General features: G+C 46.2%; 1 protein-coding gene across 2 annotated transcripts in view; it reads left to right on the top strand.

Moving 5' to 3' along the window:
- Nucleotides 1–20,087, top strand: part of HDGFL2 (HDGF like 2) — a 97,376-nt gene that overhangs the window by 45,496 nt on the left and 31,793 nt on the right. For both annotated transcript variants that reach the window (XM_069741758.1, XM_069741748.1), the window contains exons 6-13: nucleotides 4,422–4,490; nucleotides 4,579–4,714; nucleotides 4,801–4,870; nucleotides 14,125–14,473; nucleotides 14,602–14,687; nucleotides 14,792–14,859; nucleotides 16,130–16,200; nucleotides 16,324–16,425. In XM_069741758.1, coding sequence (XP_069597859.1) covers nucleotides 4,422–4,490; nucleotides 4,579–4,714; nucleotides 4,801–4,870; nucleotides 14,125–14,473; nucleotides 14,602–14,687; nucleotides 14,792–14,859; nucleotides 16,130–16,200; nucleotides 16,324–16,425 — 951 coding nt within the window. The remainder of the gene's footprint in view (nucleotides 1–4,421; nucleotides 4,491–4,578; nucleotides 4,715–4,800; nucleotides 4,871–14,124; nucleotides 14,474–14,601; nucleotides 14,688–14,791; nucleotides 14,860–16,129; nucleotides 16,201–16,323; nucleotides 16,426–20,087) is intronic.

Here is a 20,087-nt window from a genome sequence, read left to right as displayed (position 1 = left end):
CCTGCACCCAGGGACATTAATTTACTCAAAGGGAACAATCACTTAAATTAAAGGTGTAAATTTGTATTTGCGTAAATTTTATTGATCTATATGCAATGTACTGTCATATCTCGTGGTTGGGGGAGCACTTAAATGTGAATAAAAATGAACACCGTAAAGGCTAGAAGTTTTGTTTTTTTTTGGTTTGGTTTGGTTTTTTTTTTAGCATTTTGAACTTGTGCATATTGACTTTAAAAAGACAGAAGTTCTTTAATCTCCATCCCAGCCACACTTTTCAGAGTTTATCGGTGATGTAACATATAAAAGCAAATAATCTGCATATTATGACAGTTTATAGGACATTGACTTAATGGCAATATCGTTGATTGTGGTGTTTCGTGGCAGTTCATTAGTTGGGTGTTCCGTGACGAATACATGTATCAACTCTGATGGGCTCCGTAGAAAGTGCGGAAAAGGTCATCCCCTGGCCTTTTAGTGTGGACTTTATTAAATTAATACTCTAGATGTCCGTATCGGATAGTCAAGTGCAGAGTTAAGCTGGTCTGCGGCACTCTCATTAACCCTGTATGGGGCAGAGATGTGCATGATCAACCACCACTCCATTAACATGTTCTAGGGAGCAGGGGATAATTTTCTGCTACTAAGTAAGGTGTATGGTGAAGCTAACATTTGGTATAAAGTTATTTGTCGCTTTTGCTTGCGCCTTCATAATCATGTTTAAGTTTTTCTCTAACGGATGCTAACAGATCTTTCAATTTGGAATTAAAATATATAGTCTGTTATTAGAAACTGAATAAAAAGAAAATCTTTCAGATAAACCAAGGAGGAATTTCTAAGTGTTCCAGTGTCCAACAGAGTTTTTTTAAGCTCTGCAAATTGCTCCTTTTTCATGTGGGAAATGAGAGTGCCCCCACATCTCATTTCACCGGATCTGATGTACTGTGGTGTTAATGATCATCAGAGAAGTTTTGGAATGTAGTCCATGTCTTTCTGACTTAGATGGTCCTGCAATATTGCCCAACTGCCGTAAGTTTTATGGTTGTTTCAGAAAAGCTAATGTGGTTTGTGTTGGGGCATGGTCAGACCCTATGGGAGGTTGATGACCTGTAAAGGAGTGGAAGGTGGCATTATGAAATTTGCCATGCAACCTAATGCTTTATTTGCTTTGTTGCAGCGTTTATATACTGGTATTACTTGACACTGATACAAAGCATTGTATTTTTATGATTAAAGTTGTTAACATAAAATAAGTCAAATACAGACTAGAAGAACAAAAAAAACTAAAATTTGAGATTTGTTGAGTAACTGATAGATCAGACAACAATTGAAACCATATGGTTAATGCTATGGTTTGTAATCAAAATATTTGGCACTCTTACATGCTGCAAACCCTACAGCTAAGTCTTTTATGCATATTAAAACATTTTGATATTTAAAAGTGGGTTTCCGATAACATGACAACTTACGTTTTTTGTCTCTTCTAGAGAATGCAAAACCTAGTGGTGGATGTAGATAGTGATTGTATGTCTCAGCTTTATGATGTGTTCCTTATATCATAAATGTTGAAAAGTCAGTGTGTTTCTTATTGCTGAAATCAAAAGCTACTTTTACACACTTGGGAGGCATTATCTGCAGTCTGTGTCTCAAATATGAACAAGTACCGGGAGATGAGGTCACAGATGTATGGAGGAGACAGGTTGTGGATGGCTTTGTATGTCATGGTTAAGCTTTTGTACTGGAGTCTCTGGATAATGGGGAGCCAGTGAAGGGATTGACAGAGGGGAGAGGCCGTGGAATAGCGGGGGGACAGGTGGATTAGTCGAGCAGCTGAATTTAGAATTGGAGGGGTGTGAGTGTTAGAGGGGAGGCTACAGAGCAGGAGGTTACAGTAGTCGAGGCGGGAGATGATGAGGGCATGGACTAGGGTTTCTGCAGATTCTTGGTTTAGGAATGTACGGATCCATGAAATATTTTTGAGTTGAAGGCGGTAGGAAGTGGAAAGGGCTTGGCTATGTGGTTTGAAGGAGAGATCAGCATCAAGGATTACCCCGAGACAGCGAGCTTGTGGGACTGGGGAGAGTGTTCAGCCGTTTACTGTAATGGATAGGTTCGTTTGGGGAGTCGCGTGAGATGGGGGAAAGACAATGAATTCTGTTTTGTCCATGTTAAGTTTTAGAAATCTAGCAGAAAAGAAGGATAAAATAGCGGATAGACATTGAGGGATTCTGGTTAGTAAGGTGGTGATATCTGGTCCAGAGATGTAGATCTGTGTATCGTCAGCATAGAGATGATACTGAAAACCGTGAGATTCTATGAGCTGTCCCAGGCCAAAAGTGTAAATGGAGAAGAGCAGGGGCCCTAGAACTGAGCCTTGCGGGACTCCGACAGATAGGTGGCGAAGTGAGGAGGTGGTGTGTGAGTGGGAGACGCTGAATGTCCAGTCAGTTAGGTATGACGAGATCCCTGATAGGGCCAAGTCTGTGACGCCAAGGGATGAGAGGGTCCGAAGCAAAAGGGAATGGTCCACTGTGTCAAAGGCAGAGGACAGGTCCAGGAGAAGGATAGAGTAGTGTCACTTGCTCTTGGCGGTTAATGGGTCATTGGTGACCTTAGTTAGGGCAGTTTCAGTGGAGTGGTGTGACCGGAAGCCTGATTGTAAGCAGTCGAAGAGGGAGCAGGAAGATAGATGGGAGGGCTGTTCAAGATGGATGTGTTGTTCCAGTAGTTCTGAGGCATAGAGGAGAAGTGATATAGGGCGATAGCTCGATACAGAGGATGGGTCAAGAGAGGGCTTTTTGAGGATGGGTGTGATTGAGGCATGTTTTAAAGCTTGAGGGGAAAACACCAGTTAGTGATAGGTTGAAGAGATGGGTTAGAGTTGGGATGTAGTGGGAAAGGATCGGGTCAAGTGCACAGGTGGTGAGATGCGATCTTGAGAGTAGAGTGGAGAGTCAACCTTCTGTAATGGTGGAGAAGTTGGTTTTGGATGTGGATGTGGAGGGCTGGTAGTTGGGAGGAAGGGCTCTGGGGGTTGTCCACTAAAACTGTCTCTGATGTTCTCAATCTTTTGCTTGAAAAATGAGGCAAAGTCTTCAGCTGAGATGAGTGGGGAGGGAGGAGGTGCTGGGGGACAGAGGAGAGAGTTGAAGGTTTTGAATAACTGTTTAGGGTTGTGAGACAGGGAGGATATGTGAGAAGTAGGACAGGTAGGATATGAGAGATGAGAAGTAGGTTTGTTTTGCTGTGGCGAGTGTGGTTTTAAAAGAAGTGAGGGACTGTTTGAATGCGATGAATTGCTCGTTGGAGTGGGATCTCTTCCATCTCCGCTCAGCAGGGCTGTCTGTTGATTTTGCGAGCTTTGGTATGTGTGAAAGGGGCAAGAAATTCCAAAGCTGCAACTATTCTGGTGTTATATAGAGCGGCAGCGTCGTCCGCATTGTGTAGGGAACATATGTCTGTAAGAGGGAGGAGGAAGGTATTTGTGCTTGATTTCATAACCCTTGTGGGTAGAGCCTCAGCCACCTCCTAATCATTCTCTACCTGGATATGGCACATCCCACCAGCTGGAACCTACTGCAGTTCTTGACCTAAAGGTACCTTCACACATAACGATATCGTTAACGATATCGTTGCAACGTCACGCTTTTTTTGTGACGTAACAACGATCTCGCTAACTATCTCCTTATGTGTGACAGCAACCAACGATCAGGCCCCTGCTGGGAGATCGTTGGTCGTGGGGAATGATCAGGACCTTTTTTTGGTCGCTGATCACCCGCTGTCATCGCTGGATCGGCGTGTGTGACGCCGATCCAGCGATGTGTTCACTTGTAACCAGGGTAAACATCGGGTTACTAAGTGCAGGGCCGCGCTTAGTAACCCGATATTTACCCTGGTTACCATTGTAAAAGTTTAAAAAAAAAAAACACTACATACTTACATTCTGATGTCTGTCACGTCCCCCGCCGTCAGCTTCCCTGCACTGACTGTCAGCGCCGGCCGTAAAGCAGAGCACAACGGTGACGTTTTTTTTTTTTTTTTTTTACTTTTACAATGGTAACCAGGGTAAATATCGGGTTACTAAGCGCGGCCCTGCGCTTAGTAACCCGATGTTTACCCTGGTTACCCGGGGACTTCGGCATCGTTGAAGACAGTTTCAACGATGCCGAAGTCTTTCCCCTGATCGTTGGTCGCTGGAGAGAGCTGTCTGTGTGACAGCTCCCCAGCAACCACACAACGACTTACTAACGATCACGGCCAGGTCGTATCGCTGGTCGTGATCGTTGGTAAATCGTTTAGTGTAACGGTACCTTTAGATGTGGGAGTCTCCTGTATCATACATCTATGGTGAATTGAGCACCCTAACTGTACACCCTCACACATTCATTATTTTGTAATAATAATAAATATTTTTATTTTCCCAGGATTTCACCCCAGAAAAAAATCAACCCCGTGCCAAGCAAAAGACAACAGTCCCTAAAAGAGAATCCAAGGTCAGAAGTACCAATTTTTCACTGTGACGCAGCCTTGGTATTAGTTTGTCTACAGAGTCTACAAATATTTTTTTTTTTTACTTTCCAGATAAAAACAGATTCTGATGCAAAGTCTGACTCTGAAAGTGATGTTAGGAAACGCTCATCATCCTCCTCCTCTTCCTCATCCTCAACATCTGCTTCAGAGAAACCTGTTAAGAAGGCCGTGCGGGCCCCCAGGGCATGTTAGTAAACCCAACTGAGAAGCAAAGCTAGCTGCCAGATTCATGTGCAATTGTAACGTAATTATCTTTTTTGTATTGTTTTACAGCAGGAAAAGGTACTAAGCCACAAAAAATAAAGCCTAAACCTGCGTCTCCTGAAAGTTCTAGTAGTGATAGGTAAGAAAATAAATTATAACAAAAAAATATCAACCTCCCTCACCTAATAGTTTAAACACCTTGGGTAACTTATAAGCGATGATGGGCACTGGCACTGTGCTAACACTCTGTGTAATCCAGTAAGGAGCAGGCAAGGATGTGTGTTTCTTTGTGTTTTCTTATTTTGTTTTTTAAACACCTAAAACACTTATGGTTTGTCACTTCTGTAGTGTCGCAATATGGAATATACATACTTTACAATGTAAGTAAAAAGTTGGTATGGAAAGTATTTAGTCACCTTAAAATTTTTCACTTTTTGTTTCATTGCAGTCATTTGGTAAATTCAAAAAAGTTTATTTTTTCTCATTAATGTAGCCCATCTTGACTGAAAAAAAAGTAGAAATTTTTGCAAATTTATTAAAAAAAGAAAAACTGAAATATAATATGATCATAAGTATTCAGGTCCTTTGCTCAGTATTGAGTAGAAGCATCCTTTTGAGCTAGTACAGCCATGAGTCTCGGGAATGATGCAACAAGTTTTTCACACCTGGATTTGGGGATTCTCTGCCATTCTTCCTTTAAGATCCTCTCCAGGTCCGCCAGGTTGGAAGGTGAACATTGGTGGACAGCCATTTTCAGGTCTCTCCAGAGATGCTCAATTGGGTTTAGGTCAGGGCTGTGGCTGGGCCAGTCAAGAATGGTCACAGAGTTGTTCTGAAGCCACTCCTTTGTTATTTTAGCTGTGTGCTTAGGGTCATTGTCTTGTTGGAAGGTGAACCTTCAGCCAAGTCTGAGGTCCAGAGCACTCTGGAAGAGGATTTCATCCAGGATATGTCTGTACTTGGCTGCATTCATGTTTCCTTCAATGATAACCAGTCATCCTCTCCCTGCAGCTGAAAAACGCCCCCATAGCATGATGCTGCCACCACCATGTTTCTCTGTTGGGTTTGTATTGAGCAGGTGATGAGCAGTGCCTGGTTTTCTCCACACTTACCGCTTAGAATTATCACCAAAAAGGTCTATCTTCGTCTCATCAGCCCAGAGAATCTTATTTCTCATAGTCTGGGAATCCTTCATCTGTTTTTTTTGTTTGTTTGTTTTTTTTAGCAAACTCTATGCAGGCTTTCATTTCTCTTGCACTGTGGAGAGGCTTCTGTCCTGCCATAAAGGCCCGACTGGTGGAGGGCTGCAGTGATAGTTGACTTTGTGGAACTTTCTCCCATCTCCCTACTGCATCTCTGGAGCTCAGCCACAGTGATCTTGGGGTTCTTCTTTACGTCTCTCACCAAGGCTCTTCTCCCACGATTACTCAGTTTGGCTGGACGGCCAGGTCTAGGAAGACTTCTGGTGGTCCCAAACTTCTTCCATTTAATGATTATGGAGGCCACTGTGATCTTAGGAACCTTGAGTACTGCAGAAATTCTTTTGTAACCTTGGCCAGATCTGTGCTTTGCCACAATTCTGTCTCTGAGCTCCTTGGCCAGTTCCTTTGACCTCATGATTCTCCTTTGATCTGACATGCACTGTGAGCTGTGAGGTCTTAGGGTACCGTCACACAGTGGCACTTTTGTCGCTACGACGGTACGATTCATGACGTTCCAGCGATATCCATACCATATAGCTGTGTCTGACACGCAGCAGCGATCAGCGATCCTGCTGAGAATCGTACATCGTAGCAGATCGTTTGGAACTTTCTTTCGTCGCTGGATCACCCGCTGTCATCGCTAGATCGGTGTGTGTGTGACACCGATCTAGCGATGCTTTCGCTTGTAACCAGGGTAAACATCGGGTTACTAAGCGCAGGACCGCGCTTAGTAACCCGATGTTTACCCTGGTTACCAGCGTAAATGTAAAAAAAAACACAGTACATACTTACATTCCGGTGTCCGTCAGGTCCCTTGCCGTCTGCTTCCCGCACTCACTGACTGCCGGCCGTAAAGTGAAAGCAGAGCACAGCGGTGACGTCACCGCTGTGCTGTGCTTTCACTTTACGGCCGGCAGTCAGTGAGTGCGGGAAGCAGACGGCAAGGGACAGACACCGGAATGTAAGTATGTACTGTTTGGGTTTTTTTTACGCTGGTAACCAGGGTAAACATGGCCGCGACCAATCACAAGCCGCTACGTCTTTGAAAGCCATTAACGCGCTCATTTTTAAAAATGAGCGCGTTAATAGCTTGCGGTGACGTCGCGGCTTGTGATTGGTCGCGTGGCGGTCACATGGGCGGCCCGCGACCAATCAGAAGCCGGGACGTGATTCTCAGGTCCTAAAAGCGCTGATTTTGAACAACGAAGCCTGCCGGTTACCCGCGCTGAGTCCAGGGGCCGCCGGAGAGGTAAATATATCAATATTTTTTATTTTAATTCTTTATTTTACACATCTCTATGTATGAATTCCGATACCGCAAGTATCGGCCGATACCCGATACTTGCGGTATCGGAATGCTCAACACTACTTACCAACGATCACGGCCAGGTCGTATCGCTGGTCGTGATCGTAGGTAAATCGTATAGTGTGACGGTACCCTTACATAGACAGGTGTGTGCCTTTCCAAATCAAGTCTTATCAGTTTAATTAAACACAGCTGGACTCCAATGAAGGAGTAGAACCATCTCAAGGAGGATCACAAGGAAATGGACAGCATGTGACTTAAATATGAGTGTCTGAGCAAAGGGTCTGAATACTTATGACCATGTGATATTTCTTTTTTTTTTTTTTTATTGAATTTGCAAAAATTTCTACATTTGTTTTTTTTTTAGTCAAGATGGGGTGCAGAATGTACGATAACGAGGAAAAAATGAACTTTTTTGAATGTACCAAATGGCTGCAATGAAAGAGTGAAAAATTTAAAGGAGTCTGAATACTTTCCGTACCCACTGTATATGTACCCCAAAAATGGTGGCTATAAAAACTATTTGTCCTACAGAAAAAACAGGAACCTCTTTATTGATGTGAGAATAAAAAGTTATCTGCTCCAAAATAACAAGATGAAAAATAACAACAACAAAAAAAGTTGTCTGATGCCAAAATTCCCTTGATCCCGTTGTTTAGTCCAGAACATAAAATAGAATTTTGGGTCACTTGAACATATTATCAACAGATCTTAAATATATTCATATTGTTCTATTGAAACAAATGTAAAATCAAACACTTTCTTCTGAGGCCTTCACCAAACAAATGGGATCTGTAGGTCTTATCAAATCTGCTGATTTTGTCTTACAAATACTGATATATATATATAACAAACTGACCAAATAATGAACTGGGATGTGGACTTAAAAATAAGCACACTAGGCAATACTTTTGCTGCAAAAGCCATGTGCAATTTCTTCCCAACAACTACCATGTTTCCTAGAAAATAAGACCTACCCTGAATATAATCCTTGCATAATTTCACAGGATTTTTGGAGTATGCTTGAAATAGCTGATATATTACAATTGAAACCAGAAGTTTACATACACTATATAAAAACTGACATGCATGTTTTTCTCAATATATGACCTGAAATCAGAATAAACCTTTCCAGTTTTAGGTCAATTACTATTACCATAATTATTTGCCAAATGCCAGAATAATGAGAGAGAGAGCGAATGTGTTAAGGCATTTTTATTACTTACTGCAAAGTCAAAAGTTTACATACATTTCATTAGTATTTGGTACCATTAAACTGAATGACTTGTGCCAAATGTTTGGGATCTCCTTCCACAAGCTTCTCACAATAATTGGTCGGAATTTGGGCCTATTCCTGCTGACAAAACTGGTGTAACTGATCCAGGTTTGTAGGTCATCTTGCTCGCACCTGCCTTTTCAGCTTTGCCCATAAATTTTCAATAGGATTGAGACCTGGGCTTTGTGATGGCCACTCCAAAACACTGACTTTGTTATCTTTAAGCCACTTTGTTACCATTTTTGCAGTATGCTTAGGGTCATTGTTCATTTGGAAGACCCATTTCTCCTACGCCTCATTGGGGGACACAGGACCATGGGTGTTATGCTGCTGCCACTAGGAGGATGCTAAGTAATACAGTAAGGATAGCTCCTCCCCTGCAGTATACACCCTCCTGCTGGCTCCAAGTGACCAGTTCTTGCTTAGAGGCACTTGGGTCTGCTTTCAGACCCCACCGTTTTTTTTGTTTTTTTTTCCCTTAACGGAGCGAATGGGGGCGACGGATCCTTTCTAGGTTCCGATCTCCCCCGAACCATCAACAGGTGAGAACGCGGAGCGTCCCTCCCCGTACCCTTTCCTGCACCGTTGGGTGCCAGCCCTGAGCTCACCTTACGGGCGACTGTTCCTCCGCGTTCCGATCTCCCCCCTCTATAGCAGGCGACCACATGGAGTAGCCCTCCATCTACCACTCCTGGAGCCAGGTGCATAGCCGGACATGATGTTTATGGTGTCCGTGCAGCCCCTCACTGCATCACCCCTGTTATAGCGGATGATGGAAGGCGGCAGAAGCTCTCCACCCCCTCCCTGACTATGGCGATGGTGGATTGAGCACCGGCCCACCGCATCTACCATGAGTACACCTGCGGGGCCGAGGCACTGGGGGGGTTCTGGTCCCTAGGATAAGGGAGGTCCGCATATACTTTAAAGCCCGGGTGCGTAGGGCCACGGCGCTGCAGGCCACAACCGCAAGCTTAAAATTTAGCCCCTGGCTTTTCTCTCGTCCAGGCCGGAACGTTGGCTCCGCCCACCGGCGTTTACCACCGCCCACTCTCTCTGGCGCTTCTTGTTCTGCGAGAAGCGCCTTCTTTTCCTAATCTCGGCGGCCATCTTTGGACACCCACAGGGCTGATGCTGCAGCGCTGCTCCAGCATTTTTGAATCACCGCTTCAGGGATTAGTGATTTCAGTGGACACATTGCGGACCTCCCCCAGGGACTAAAGACACAGGACCTGGGTAAGCTGCAGAAACCTAGCTTAACCCTTCCCCTGCTAGTAAGCACTCTCCTCAATGCTACACTGTCTCAATCAAAGCCTAACAAAAAGTCTGGGAAAACCCACAGTGTTTTTTGCTGCTTGTACCTCTTGTAAGGTATCTCTACCCCGGGGTCACAATTCTGCGTTATGCTCAGCTTGTGAACCGGTGACTGCTCAGGAACCACCTGTTACTGATACTGAACCCAGTGAGCCTAGTTCCTCTGAGTGGGCTACCTCCCTTACCCGGTCTGTCATCCCTGGCCAAAGTGTTAGACTCGTTCCGAGACCCTTCCTCTAACCAGGGCACTTTTACGGATAACTCTTCCGATGATCAGAACCCCTTGTACACTAGGGGTCGTACCTTACCAAGGAGCTCTCACTTTTCCAGGAAAAGGACTCATGCCTTGTCCCCAGTCCATCACCGGGAATCGAGTTCTGAGAGTTCCATTTCTCGCTCCCCCTCCCTTGGGGCTAGTAGAGAACCTGGCTCGGCTCGGAGGACGATTCTGACACGTCCCTAGATCAGGAATTTCAACACGATCAGGAAACTCTCGACTCTCATTGAGTCAGTAAAGAAGGCCCTGAAGCTAGATGAGGATCATGCTGTGTCCTTTAAGAGGACTAAGTGGGCTCACAGAGTGTTCGCCAATCATCCCGAATTTAAGGAAATCGTTGAATCTCATAGGATCCGTCCAGATAAACGCTTCAGAGGGCAAAAGCCCATGGAGTCAAAATATCCCTTTGCTCCTGATCTAAGAAAAGATTGGTCACAGTCTCCTCCATTAGATCCTCCAGTATCGCGCCTAGCTACTAAATCTATTTTATCATCTTCAGAGGGCGCCTCAAACTTGTATAGCTGACATCAGCAGGGCGCGGGAGCGCCGCTATACAAGTTGTACACTTCAGGTCTCACACACAGGGCAGCAAACCACGATTGGCTATATACCGCCTTAGCACCGGCTAGAACCACCTATATTTCTAAGCGAAGGATTCACTATGCTTGCGTAACACTGCTATACCAACCGATGATGTGACTAAGGCTCAGGAGAGTCGAAACGTCAGTGTTAAAGGGAACCTGTCACCTGAATTTGGCGGGACCAGTTTTGGGTCATATGGGCGGAGTTTTCAGGTGTTTGATTCACCCTTTCCTTACCCGCTGGCTGCATGCTTGCCGAAATATTGGATTGAAGTTCATTCTCTGTCCTCCGTAGTACACGCCTGCGCAAAGCAAGATTACCTTGCACAGGCGTGTACTATGGAGGACAGAGAATGAACTTCAATCCAATATTGCGCCCAACATGCAGCCAGCGGGTAAGGAAAGGGTGAATCAAACACCTGAAAACTCCGCCCATATGACCCAAAACTAGTCCTGCCAAATTCAGGTGACAGGTTCCCTTTAATATTGTGGTCGCTTATCCCATATTTGTATATTGCTCCCATGTGTTACTAATGTTGAGTTATGTTTAATAAATTTGCACTATTTTTCGTAAGCAATAATTAGAGAGTGCGGTGTCTTCCAAATATTATATGATCTTTACAAGGTCTTTCGCTTTTGTCCTTGGTTTGATATGCATATGTAGGACCAAAGCACATTTATCTCTGGGACACAGAACCCGTCTCCTTTCTGAGCGGTATGATGGCTGGATGTTCCCATCTTGTTTGTACTTGCATATAATGGTTTGTACAGATGAACGAGGTATCTTCAGGTATCTTGAAATTGTACTCAAGGATGAGCCACACTGGTGCAAGTCCACAATTGTCGTCCTGATATCTTGACTGATTTCTTTAGATTTTCCCATGATGCTACACAAAGCAGCAGTGTGTTTCAGGTGTGCATTAAAAAACATCTACAGGTGTGTCTCTAATTAACTCAGATGTTGCCAGAAGCTTCCAAACACATGACATCATCATATGGGCAGTCCAGAATTGTTTAAAGACATAATAATCTTAGTGTATGTAAGGTTTTGACTTTGCAGTAAATAATAAAAATACATTTGGAAAATATTAATAATTATGGTAATCCTAATGGACCTACAACAGGAAATATATACAGTGCCTACAAGTAGTATTCAACCCCCTGCAGATTTAGCAGGTTTACACATTTGGAATTAACTTGGCATTGTGACATTTGGACTGTAGATCAGCCTGGAAGTGTGAAATGCACTGCAGCAAAAAAGAATGTTATTTCTTTGTTTGTTTGTTTTTTTTAAATTGTGAAAAGTCTTTTCAGAGGGTCATTTATTATTCAACCCCTCAACCCACCAGAATTCTGTTTGGTTCCCCTAAAGTATTAAGAAGTAGTTCAAGCACAAAGAACAATGAGCTTCACATGTTTGGATTAATTATCTCTTTTTCCAGCCTTTTCTGACTATTTAAGACCCTCCCCAAACTTATGAACAGCACTCATATATGGTCAACATGGGAAAGACAAAGGAGCATTCCAAGGCCATCAGAGACAAGATCGTGGAGGGTCTCAAGTCTGGCAAGGGGTACAAAACCCTTTCCAAGGAGTTGGGCCTACCTGTCTCCACTGTTGGGAGCATCATCCGGAAGTGGAAGGCTTATGGAACTACTGTTAGCCTTCCACGGCCTGGACAGCCTTTGAAAGTTTCCTCCCGTGCCGAGGCCAGGCTTGTCCGAAGAGTCAAGGCTAACCCAAGGACAACAAGGAAGGAGCTCCGGGAAGATCTCATGGCAGTGGGGACATTGGTTTCAGTCAATACCATAAGTAACGTACTCCACCGCAATGGTCTCCGTTCCAGACGAGCCCGTAAGGTACCTTTACTTTCAAAGCGTCATGTCAAGGCTCGTCTACAGTTTGCTCATGATCACTTGGAGGACTCTGAGACTGACTGGTTCAAGGTTCTCTGGTCTGAGACCAAGATCGAGATCTTTGGTGCCAACCACACACGTGACGTTTGGAGACTGGATGGCACTGCATACTACCCCAAGAATACCATCCCTACAGTCAAGCATGGTGGTGGCAGCATCATGCTGTGGGGCTGTTTCTCAGCCAAGGGGCCTGGCCATCTGGTCCGCATCCATGGGAAGATGGATAGCACGGCCTACCTGGAGATTTTAGCCAAGAACCTCCGCTCCTCCATCAAGGATCTTAAGATGGGTCGTCATTTCATCTTCCAACAAGACAACGACCCAAAGCACACAGCCAAGAAAACCAAGGCCTGGTTCAAGAGGCAAAAAATCAAGGTGTTGCAGTGGCCTAGTCAGTCTCCTGACCTTAACCCAATTGAAAACTTGTGGAAGGAGCTCAAGATTAAAGTCCACATGAGACACCCAAAGAACCTAGATAACTTGGAGAAGATCTGCATGGAGGAGTGGGCCAAGATAACTCCAGAGACCTGTGCCGGCCTGATCAGGTCTTATAAAAGACGATTATTAGCTGTAATTGCAAACAAAGGTTATTCCACAAAATATTAAACCTAGGGGTTGAATAATAATTGATCCACACTTTTATGTTTAAAATTTATAAAAATTTAACTGAGCAACAAAATTTTTTGGTTTGTAAGATTTATGCATCTGTTAATTACTCCTGCTCTTGTTTGAAGGCTCTAACTTATTTGCATCTTATTAAACCTGCTAAATCTGCAGGGAGTTGAATACTACTTGTAGGCACTGTATATTCATATTCTCCCTGACTTAAAGTATAGACTGAAAAACAGTGGTGAAGCTGCTTCAGGAAAATGACCACTCACTGCTTCAACTGGGAAAGCTTGGTGGCTGTACTGGTAAACGACATTGTGTGCACATACCGTTAGGGTGCTGACTTGGATGTCAGTATGTTTGATTGATAGTATAATACATGGTGATACATGTGTATTATGCCTGTTAAGGGAATTCTATTAATCCACCTATCAGAATCTGCCAGAAGTAAAGACTAAGTTGCAACCCATAGGAGGCCGTTGTTTGGCCCCCTGCCTACCATGACAGTGCAGTAGTGCCCCTCTGAGTGGTGAGGATTGTTTGCAGGCCACATTCTGGAGTTCAGCTATGTATGTAATATATCTGTCATGGAGCAAAAATGGCAAGTGCTTATGATGAAGCTATACGTCATATAGGGATCAAGAATACAATTGCTCTCCAGATATCCATTTTACAATTGTTAAAATGATAATCATCTTTGCCTTCCAACTAGTACAATCAAAAGTTCATACATCATAATTGCTTAGATAAGACACAGACTGCTTGGGTGGTAACAGGAGAAAAGTTCTCATCGGCTATGCTGCAAGCTTGCAAATGTTACGAACTTGTTACCCCCTCCCACACACACATGACCCAAAAAACATTTCCTTCCCGGAAGTATTAATTGTGCACCATTGTCTGTTTGTCTTCGGTTAGTGACAGCTCACCAGATCGGATCAGTGATTGGAAAAAGAGGGATGAGGAAAGGCAAAAGGCTCTGGAAGAACGTCGGCGGAAGGAACAGGAAGAACAACTGCGTCGGTTAAGGGAGGAGGAAAAAGAAGAGGAGGCTAGAAAAAAGATGGAAAAGAATGACAGGGAGAAAGCAGATCATGACCAGCAAAGCAGCAGTAGTGACGACGAACAGCTTTCTAAACCTGTCAAGAGGACGCATTCTCATGTTGATTCTGAAAAAGAAAAGCCAGTGAAAAAAACCAACCTTTCTTCTGGAAATGCCAAGAAAGTGAGGCGACGGAGGATGTCTGATTCTGACAGTGACAAAAAGGTTAAAATTTAAGTGATGGGTCTGAATTTCATGGTGAACAAGTATTCCATATGGCTTTTGTGTGTTTGTCTAAATGTATATTATTTTAGGGCTTGTCATATGTAACGGTACGTCTTTTCTCTTCTAAGGTCAAGCCGGTTAAGAAGCCAAAAACATCGGCTCCTGGGAGGAAGCCAAATAAGATAGAAAAACGTGGAGACAGACCAGTGGGAAGGTTAGCGGAACATCTGGAGAAAAACGTGGATTGTGTTATAAAAAGCAATTTTGTAATTTTTTTTTTATATATATATATATATTTCATCTTTAATAAATCTATAGGCCAGCAAAGAAGGAAAAAGCTGCAAAGAAAGCTGAGGTTATAAGTGATAGGAAAGTTGAAAAGAAAGGTGAGCTTGATGGTGTCAGGTTTACCACATTTCATAATACAAACTACATATAATTGGACGTGATGAAGCAGGTGTACTTGCTTTGAAAATCCGAGGTAGAATGGCTGTGTAAGTCTAAACACAGTCTCAGCTAAATTGGTCTGATTAACAGCTGCTAGGTGTCCCTACTGCTGCGGATATCTCACTGCACAGTATAAGCTGACAAGTCAGCCTGTCTTCAGTGTCCCTCTACTGCGGATATCTCACACTGCGCAGTATAAGCTGACACAGGCAGCCTGTCTCCAGTGTCCCCAGTGCTGCGGATACCTGGCACTGCGCAGTATAAGCTGACACGGGCAGCCTGTCTTCAGTGTCCCTCTACTGCGGATATCTCACACTGCGCAGTATAAGCTGACATGGGCAGCCTGTCTCCAGTGTCCCCAGTGCTGCGGATATCTCACACTGCGCAGTATGAGCTGACACGGGCAGCCTGTCTCCAGTGTCCCCAGTGCTGCGGATATCTCACACTGCGCAGTATGAGCTGACACGGGCAGCCTGTCTCCAGTGTCCCCAGTGCTGCGGATATCTCGCACTGCGTTGTATAAGCTGACAGTCAGCCTGTCTTCAGTGTCCCTCTACTGCGGATATCTCACACTGCGCAGTATAAGCTGACACGGGCAGCCTGTCTTCAGTATCCCTAGTGCTGCGGATATCTCGCACTGCGTGGTATAAGCTGACACGGGCAGCCTGTCTCCTGCGGATATCTCTCACTGTGTGATATAAGCTGACACAAGCAGCCCGTCTTCAGTGTCCCTCTACTGCGGATATCTCACACTGCGCAGTATAAGCTGACACGGGCAGCCTGTCTTCAGTATCCCTAGTGCTGCGGATATCTCGCACTGCGTGGTATAAGCTGACACGGGCAGCCTGTCTCCTGCGGATATCTCTCACTGTGTGATATAAGCTGACACAAGCAGCCCGTCTTCAGTGTCCCTCTACTGCGGATATCTCGCACTGCATTGTAAAAGCTGATAGTCAGCCTGTCTCCAGTGTTCCTCTACTGCGGATTTCTCACACTGCTCGGTATAAGCTGACACGGGCAGCCTGTCTGGGGGTATAGAAACTCAATTCACTTGGACTCCATTGGCTCTCGCTCTTTAGCTCTGCCCCTCAAACGCTCAGTTTTTTTATACAGCTATTCTGATGCGAGTTATAGAGTAAGTACATCAGCTTCATCTGGTTTAATGTATGTGTTTACTATATTTACACAATGATCTTATACCCTCTATAGAGCCTAGTGTTGAAGAGGAACTCCAGAAGCTGCACAGCGAGATCAAATTTGCCCTTAAGGTGGACAGTCCGGTGAGTTCCACGGAATCTCCCATTAATCGATTAATAGTCTACATACAGTGTATGTTTCTACATTTTGTTACTCATCCTTTATAAATTATTGTGCTGGCATTACTTTGTTTTCCTCCTGCATAGGATATACAAAAATGTTTAGAAGCTCTTGAAAAGCTGGGAAGTCTTCAGGTGACTTCCTGCATACTACAGAAGAACACAGATCTGGTGGCTACACTTAAGAAGGTGAGAAACCGCGGTAGAGTTTCACCTGTTGGGTCCTTTTTTTATTGGGGAATTCTTAGTTAAGAAATATCCAACGTAGGACTTTTCTTTGTCAGTAGTGTCTAGTTCAACCAGGTAACAAACATTTATTCCGATGGCATCTGTGATTTCACCCATTTTTTCTGTAGTGGGAATGCTTGGAAATGACATACTTGCAGCCACGTTCTATTGCTGAGCGTCTGTGTAATTGGCTGCTATTGGCTGCAGTGGTCATTTGACTACTGTGCAAGATGTATCCCCCACCCACCCACCTTCATTGTCTTATCACTATGGGAACATTATTAAGGGGATGTCCAGTAGTGCACAACCCCCTTTTTGACCCCTTCCTAACCGGAGGTATTTTCGTTTTCTCCATCGCCTTTCATTGGGGGACACAGGAACCATGGGTGTATGCTGCTGCCACTAGGAGGCTGACACTATGCAAATAAAAAAGTTAGCTCCTCCTCTGCAGTATACACCCCACCGACAGGAAGTAGGATCTTCAGTTTAGCTTAGTGTCAGTAGGAGGTGGACACGGGTCTTTCATTAGACCCTTATCTACCTCAATGTGCGTTGTTTTCTTTCAGGTTTTTCGGAAGGGATACAGGGTGAGCAGTCACACCTGTAGTCCCACAATCGGACTATGAGTACGGCGTGTACTGCCACCCCGTATCCTCATAGATCCCACAGCAGGACCAAGATCCTGGCACACAAGCGTGCTCAGAAGTCCGGTCCTGGCTCCGTCCCCCACCCACTCACCTTCCAGAGCCTGTCGGTTGGAGGAGACGAGGACGTCCATCAGCTCCCTGGACGTCTGATACCTTCACCAGTTTGAGGTTAGTAACAGACGGCGTGGGATGTTTAGGTGAGTATTCCCGCTCCCCTTCCTCTGGGTCCTTCTCGGTGTGGCATGGGAGAAGTCATTTCTCCTTCGCGCGGCGGCCCTTTGGGGGCCCACTGTCTGGGCGACCGCACTACCCTTTTTGCTGCGGCCGCTCCTTTTCCCGAGTGGCGCGGAGGCCCTTCTGGCCGCCGCGCTGTATTTTACGGCGGCCGCCCCTTCGCATGGCGGCCGCACTGCTTTCCCCGCACCTTCTCGGCAGCCGCTCCTTTACCTGAGTGGCCGCTCACCTCTGACGGCGGCTGCGCTGCACTGTCTAGGCAACCGCACAGCCCCTTTTTGCTGCGGCCGCTCCTTGCTCTGGGTGGCGCGGCGGCCCTACTGGCACCCGCACTGTCTTTTTGCAGCGGCCGCTCCTCCCTCTCTGGCGCGCACACAGCCGCGCCGTTTTCCACCGGCGACCGCGCTTTTCTGTGGGGCCGTTGCGGCGGGCCTGCAGGCAGCCTGCGCTGCCTTTTTTTTCTGTGGCCGCGCTCCTTTCTGTCTGCGGGCGGCCGCGCCGCTTCCTGGCTGCACGTCCACCGTCGCCGCGGCCCTCTCGGCGGTCGCCGACTTCTAATTTAGGCCCCGGCTTCTCCCGGGGCCTACTTCCGGCCGCGACTCCGCCCACTTCCTTCTCTCCATCGGGCGGGCTTTTCTCCCGCTCGACTGGTTCATTTCGGCGCATTGGGGGACACAGCAGGCGGTACTGACACGGCGGTTAGCCTCACCCACTTTCTCCTGTGCTCCCAAGTTTGTTTTTCGGCGCCAGGAACGCCTTGCCCCACTCCTTGCGGCTGCAGCTGGTCCCGGACTGAAGGGGCCAAACAGCAGTGTCCCAGAAGTCTGCTGTCTGTTTGCATTTCTGCGTTAAGGATCATCGCTGATGTGCATCTTCTATCAATATCCTCCTCTGGGCAGCTATGCAGCCTTTCCGTCCGAAGATCGCTCCGCCTGTCGTGAGTAACTCTGCAGACTGACATTCCTCTGCCCTTCTGTCCCCTAACCTTCTGGTATTTCTTCTCTCTGTCAGACGTGTAGCCCCCCCTCCCAGGACCCTCCCGCTGTTCCGCTACAGAGCGAAAACTCCACTCCAGCCTGGGTGTCCTCTCTATCACAATCCATAGCGGATCTAACACGGGTGTCTAAAACCCTTGTGTCTGTGGTTGATAGGTTGCCCCTGCAGACGCCCGCAGTAGCCAACGGGTCGCAGGAGACTCCGCCTGAGCCTTCTGTTATAGGTCGCAAAAGGTCCAGACAGGAACGCTGGTCTGAGTCCTTTTCCCATTCCATTTCGCCCCACGGTCATTCTCTGCGGTCGGCTTCCCCCCGGTCCTCCTCCCCTGCGTCAGGCGAGGCTTTCTCTGATGCGCCTTCGTAGGATATTTCGGCGCTGGATTCGAATCAAATCCATGAGGGATATGGTCCAGTACCTCATGGGAGCGATAAATCAGACCTGTGGCATCAAAGATTCCGCTACGGAACCCGCAGACCTGGCGGTTTCGTTTAGACGGGCTAAACCACCTTCAAAGGTTTTCGCTCCTCACCCTGATTTAGAGGAAATCATGACAAGAGAAGGAGAGAATCCGGCCAGACGCTTTCAGAGAGGAAAGCGCCTTGGCGTTTTATATCTCTTTTCTCCGGAGCTCACCGGTAATTGGACTTCTCCCTCGGTGGATCCTCGGGTTTCCAGGCTGTCGAGAGACCAACACTGTTTTTTCTCTAGCTGGCAGAGCATCTCTGAAGGATTCTAATGATGATCATAGAATCCTTCGCGAAGTATCCAAATGGGCCAAACCGCTCCGTCAGGGCATCCCGGATGGGACTCCACCCGGAGAGCTAGCTGAGCTTGCTAGCCAGATTTCTCTTGTAGGTGAATACCTGGCCTCCGCTTCCCTGGATGCCGCGTCTTGTGCGACTCAGGCTTCCAGCAATGCTGTTCCCTCCCGTCGGACCGTTGGCTCAAGGCCTGGCAGGCGGATTTGTCTTCCAAAAAGTCACTTACCAGCCGACCTTTTTCAGGGTTCACGCAGCAAAGGCCACAGGCACGTCCAGAGAAGAACAGGGTATTTTTTTAGACCCCCTCCTTCCTTGCGTTCTCGCTACTCCCAAGGTATATCCTCCAGGTCTAGGACTGGAAGAGCCACCTCGGCATGACTCTCGACTAGACCCCAGCCCACTTCCCAGGCTGGGCGGCCGTCTCCTCTTCCTCAGGGACTTTTGGATCTCCTCAGTAGAGGGCACATGGGTCAGGGAAGTTGTATCCTCGGGATACAAGATAGAGTTCGTTTCACGACCCTGGGATTGTTTCTTTGAATCCCGACCTCTAAGAGACCCCGCTCTAGTTCCGGGTTTCTTCGCAACCATTGCTTCTCTTCTCAAAGCCGGGGGTAATTGTTCCCGTCCCAGAAGAAGCACGGTCCACAGGTTTCTATTCTAATCCTTTGTGTGACCGATTAAAAGAAGGCAAGGTTCATCCCATTCTGGATCTCAAATTGCTGAACAGGAGAGTTCGTCTGAGACTCCTCAGGATGGAATCCTTTCATTCAGTAATTGCTTCCATGGAGGCTCAAGATTTTCTGTGTTCCATAGAAATTCAAGACGCCTACCTCCATGTCCCGATATTCCCGGGACATCATGGATTCCTGGGCTTTGCGGTGCTCCAGGACCCTTTTCAGTTTGTTGCCCTGCCGTTCGGTCTCGCAACCGCTCCCAGGGTTTTCACGAAGATCAGGGCGGCACTGATAGTGATCTTGAGGGTCAG

The sequence above is a fragment of the Ranitomeya imitator genome, chromosome 1 (genome assembly GCF_032444005.1).
Source record: "Ranitomeya imitator isolate aRanImi1 chromosome 1, aRanImi1.pri, whole genome shotgun sequence".
In the NCBI taxonomy this organism is placed as follows: domain Eukaryota; kingdom Metazoa; phylum Chordata; class Amphibia; order Anura; family Dendrobatidae; genus Ranitomeya; species Ranitomeya imitator.
Note: the sequence above shows the minus strand (reverse complement) of the source record. Positions and strands in the feature narration are given on the sequence as shown.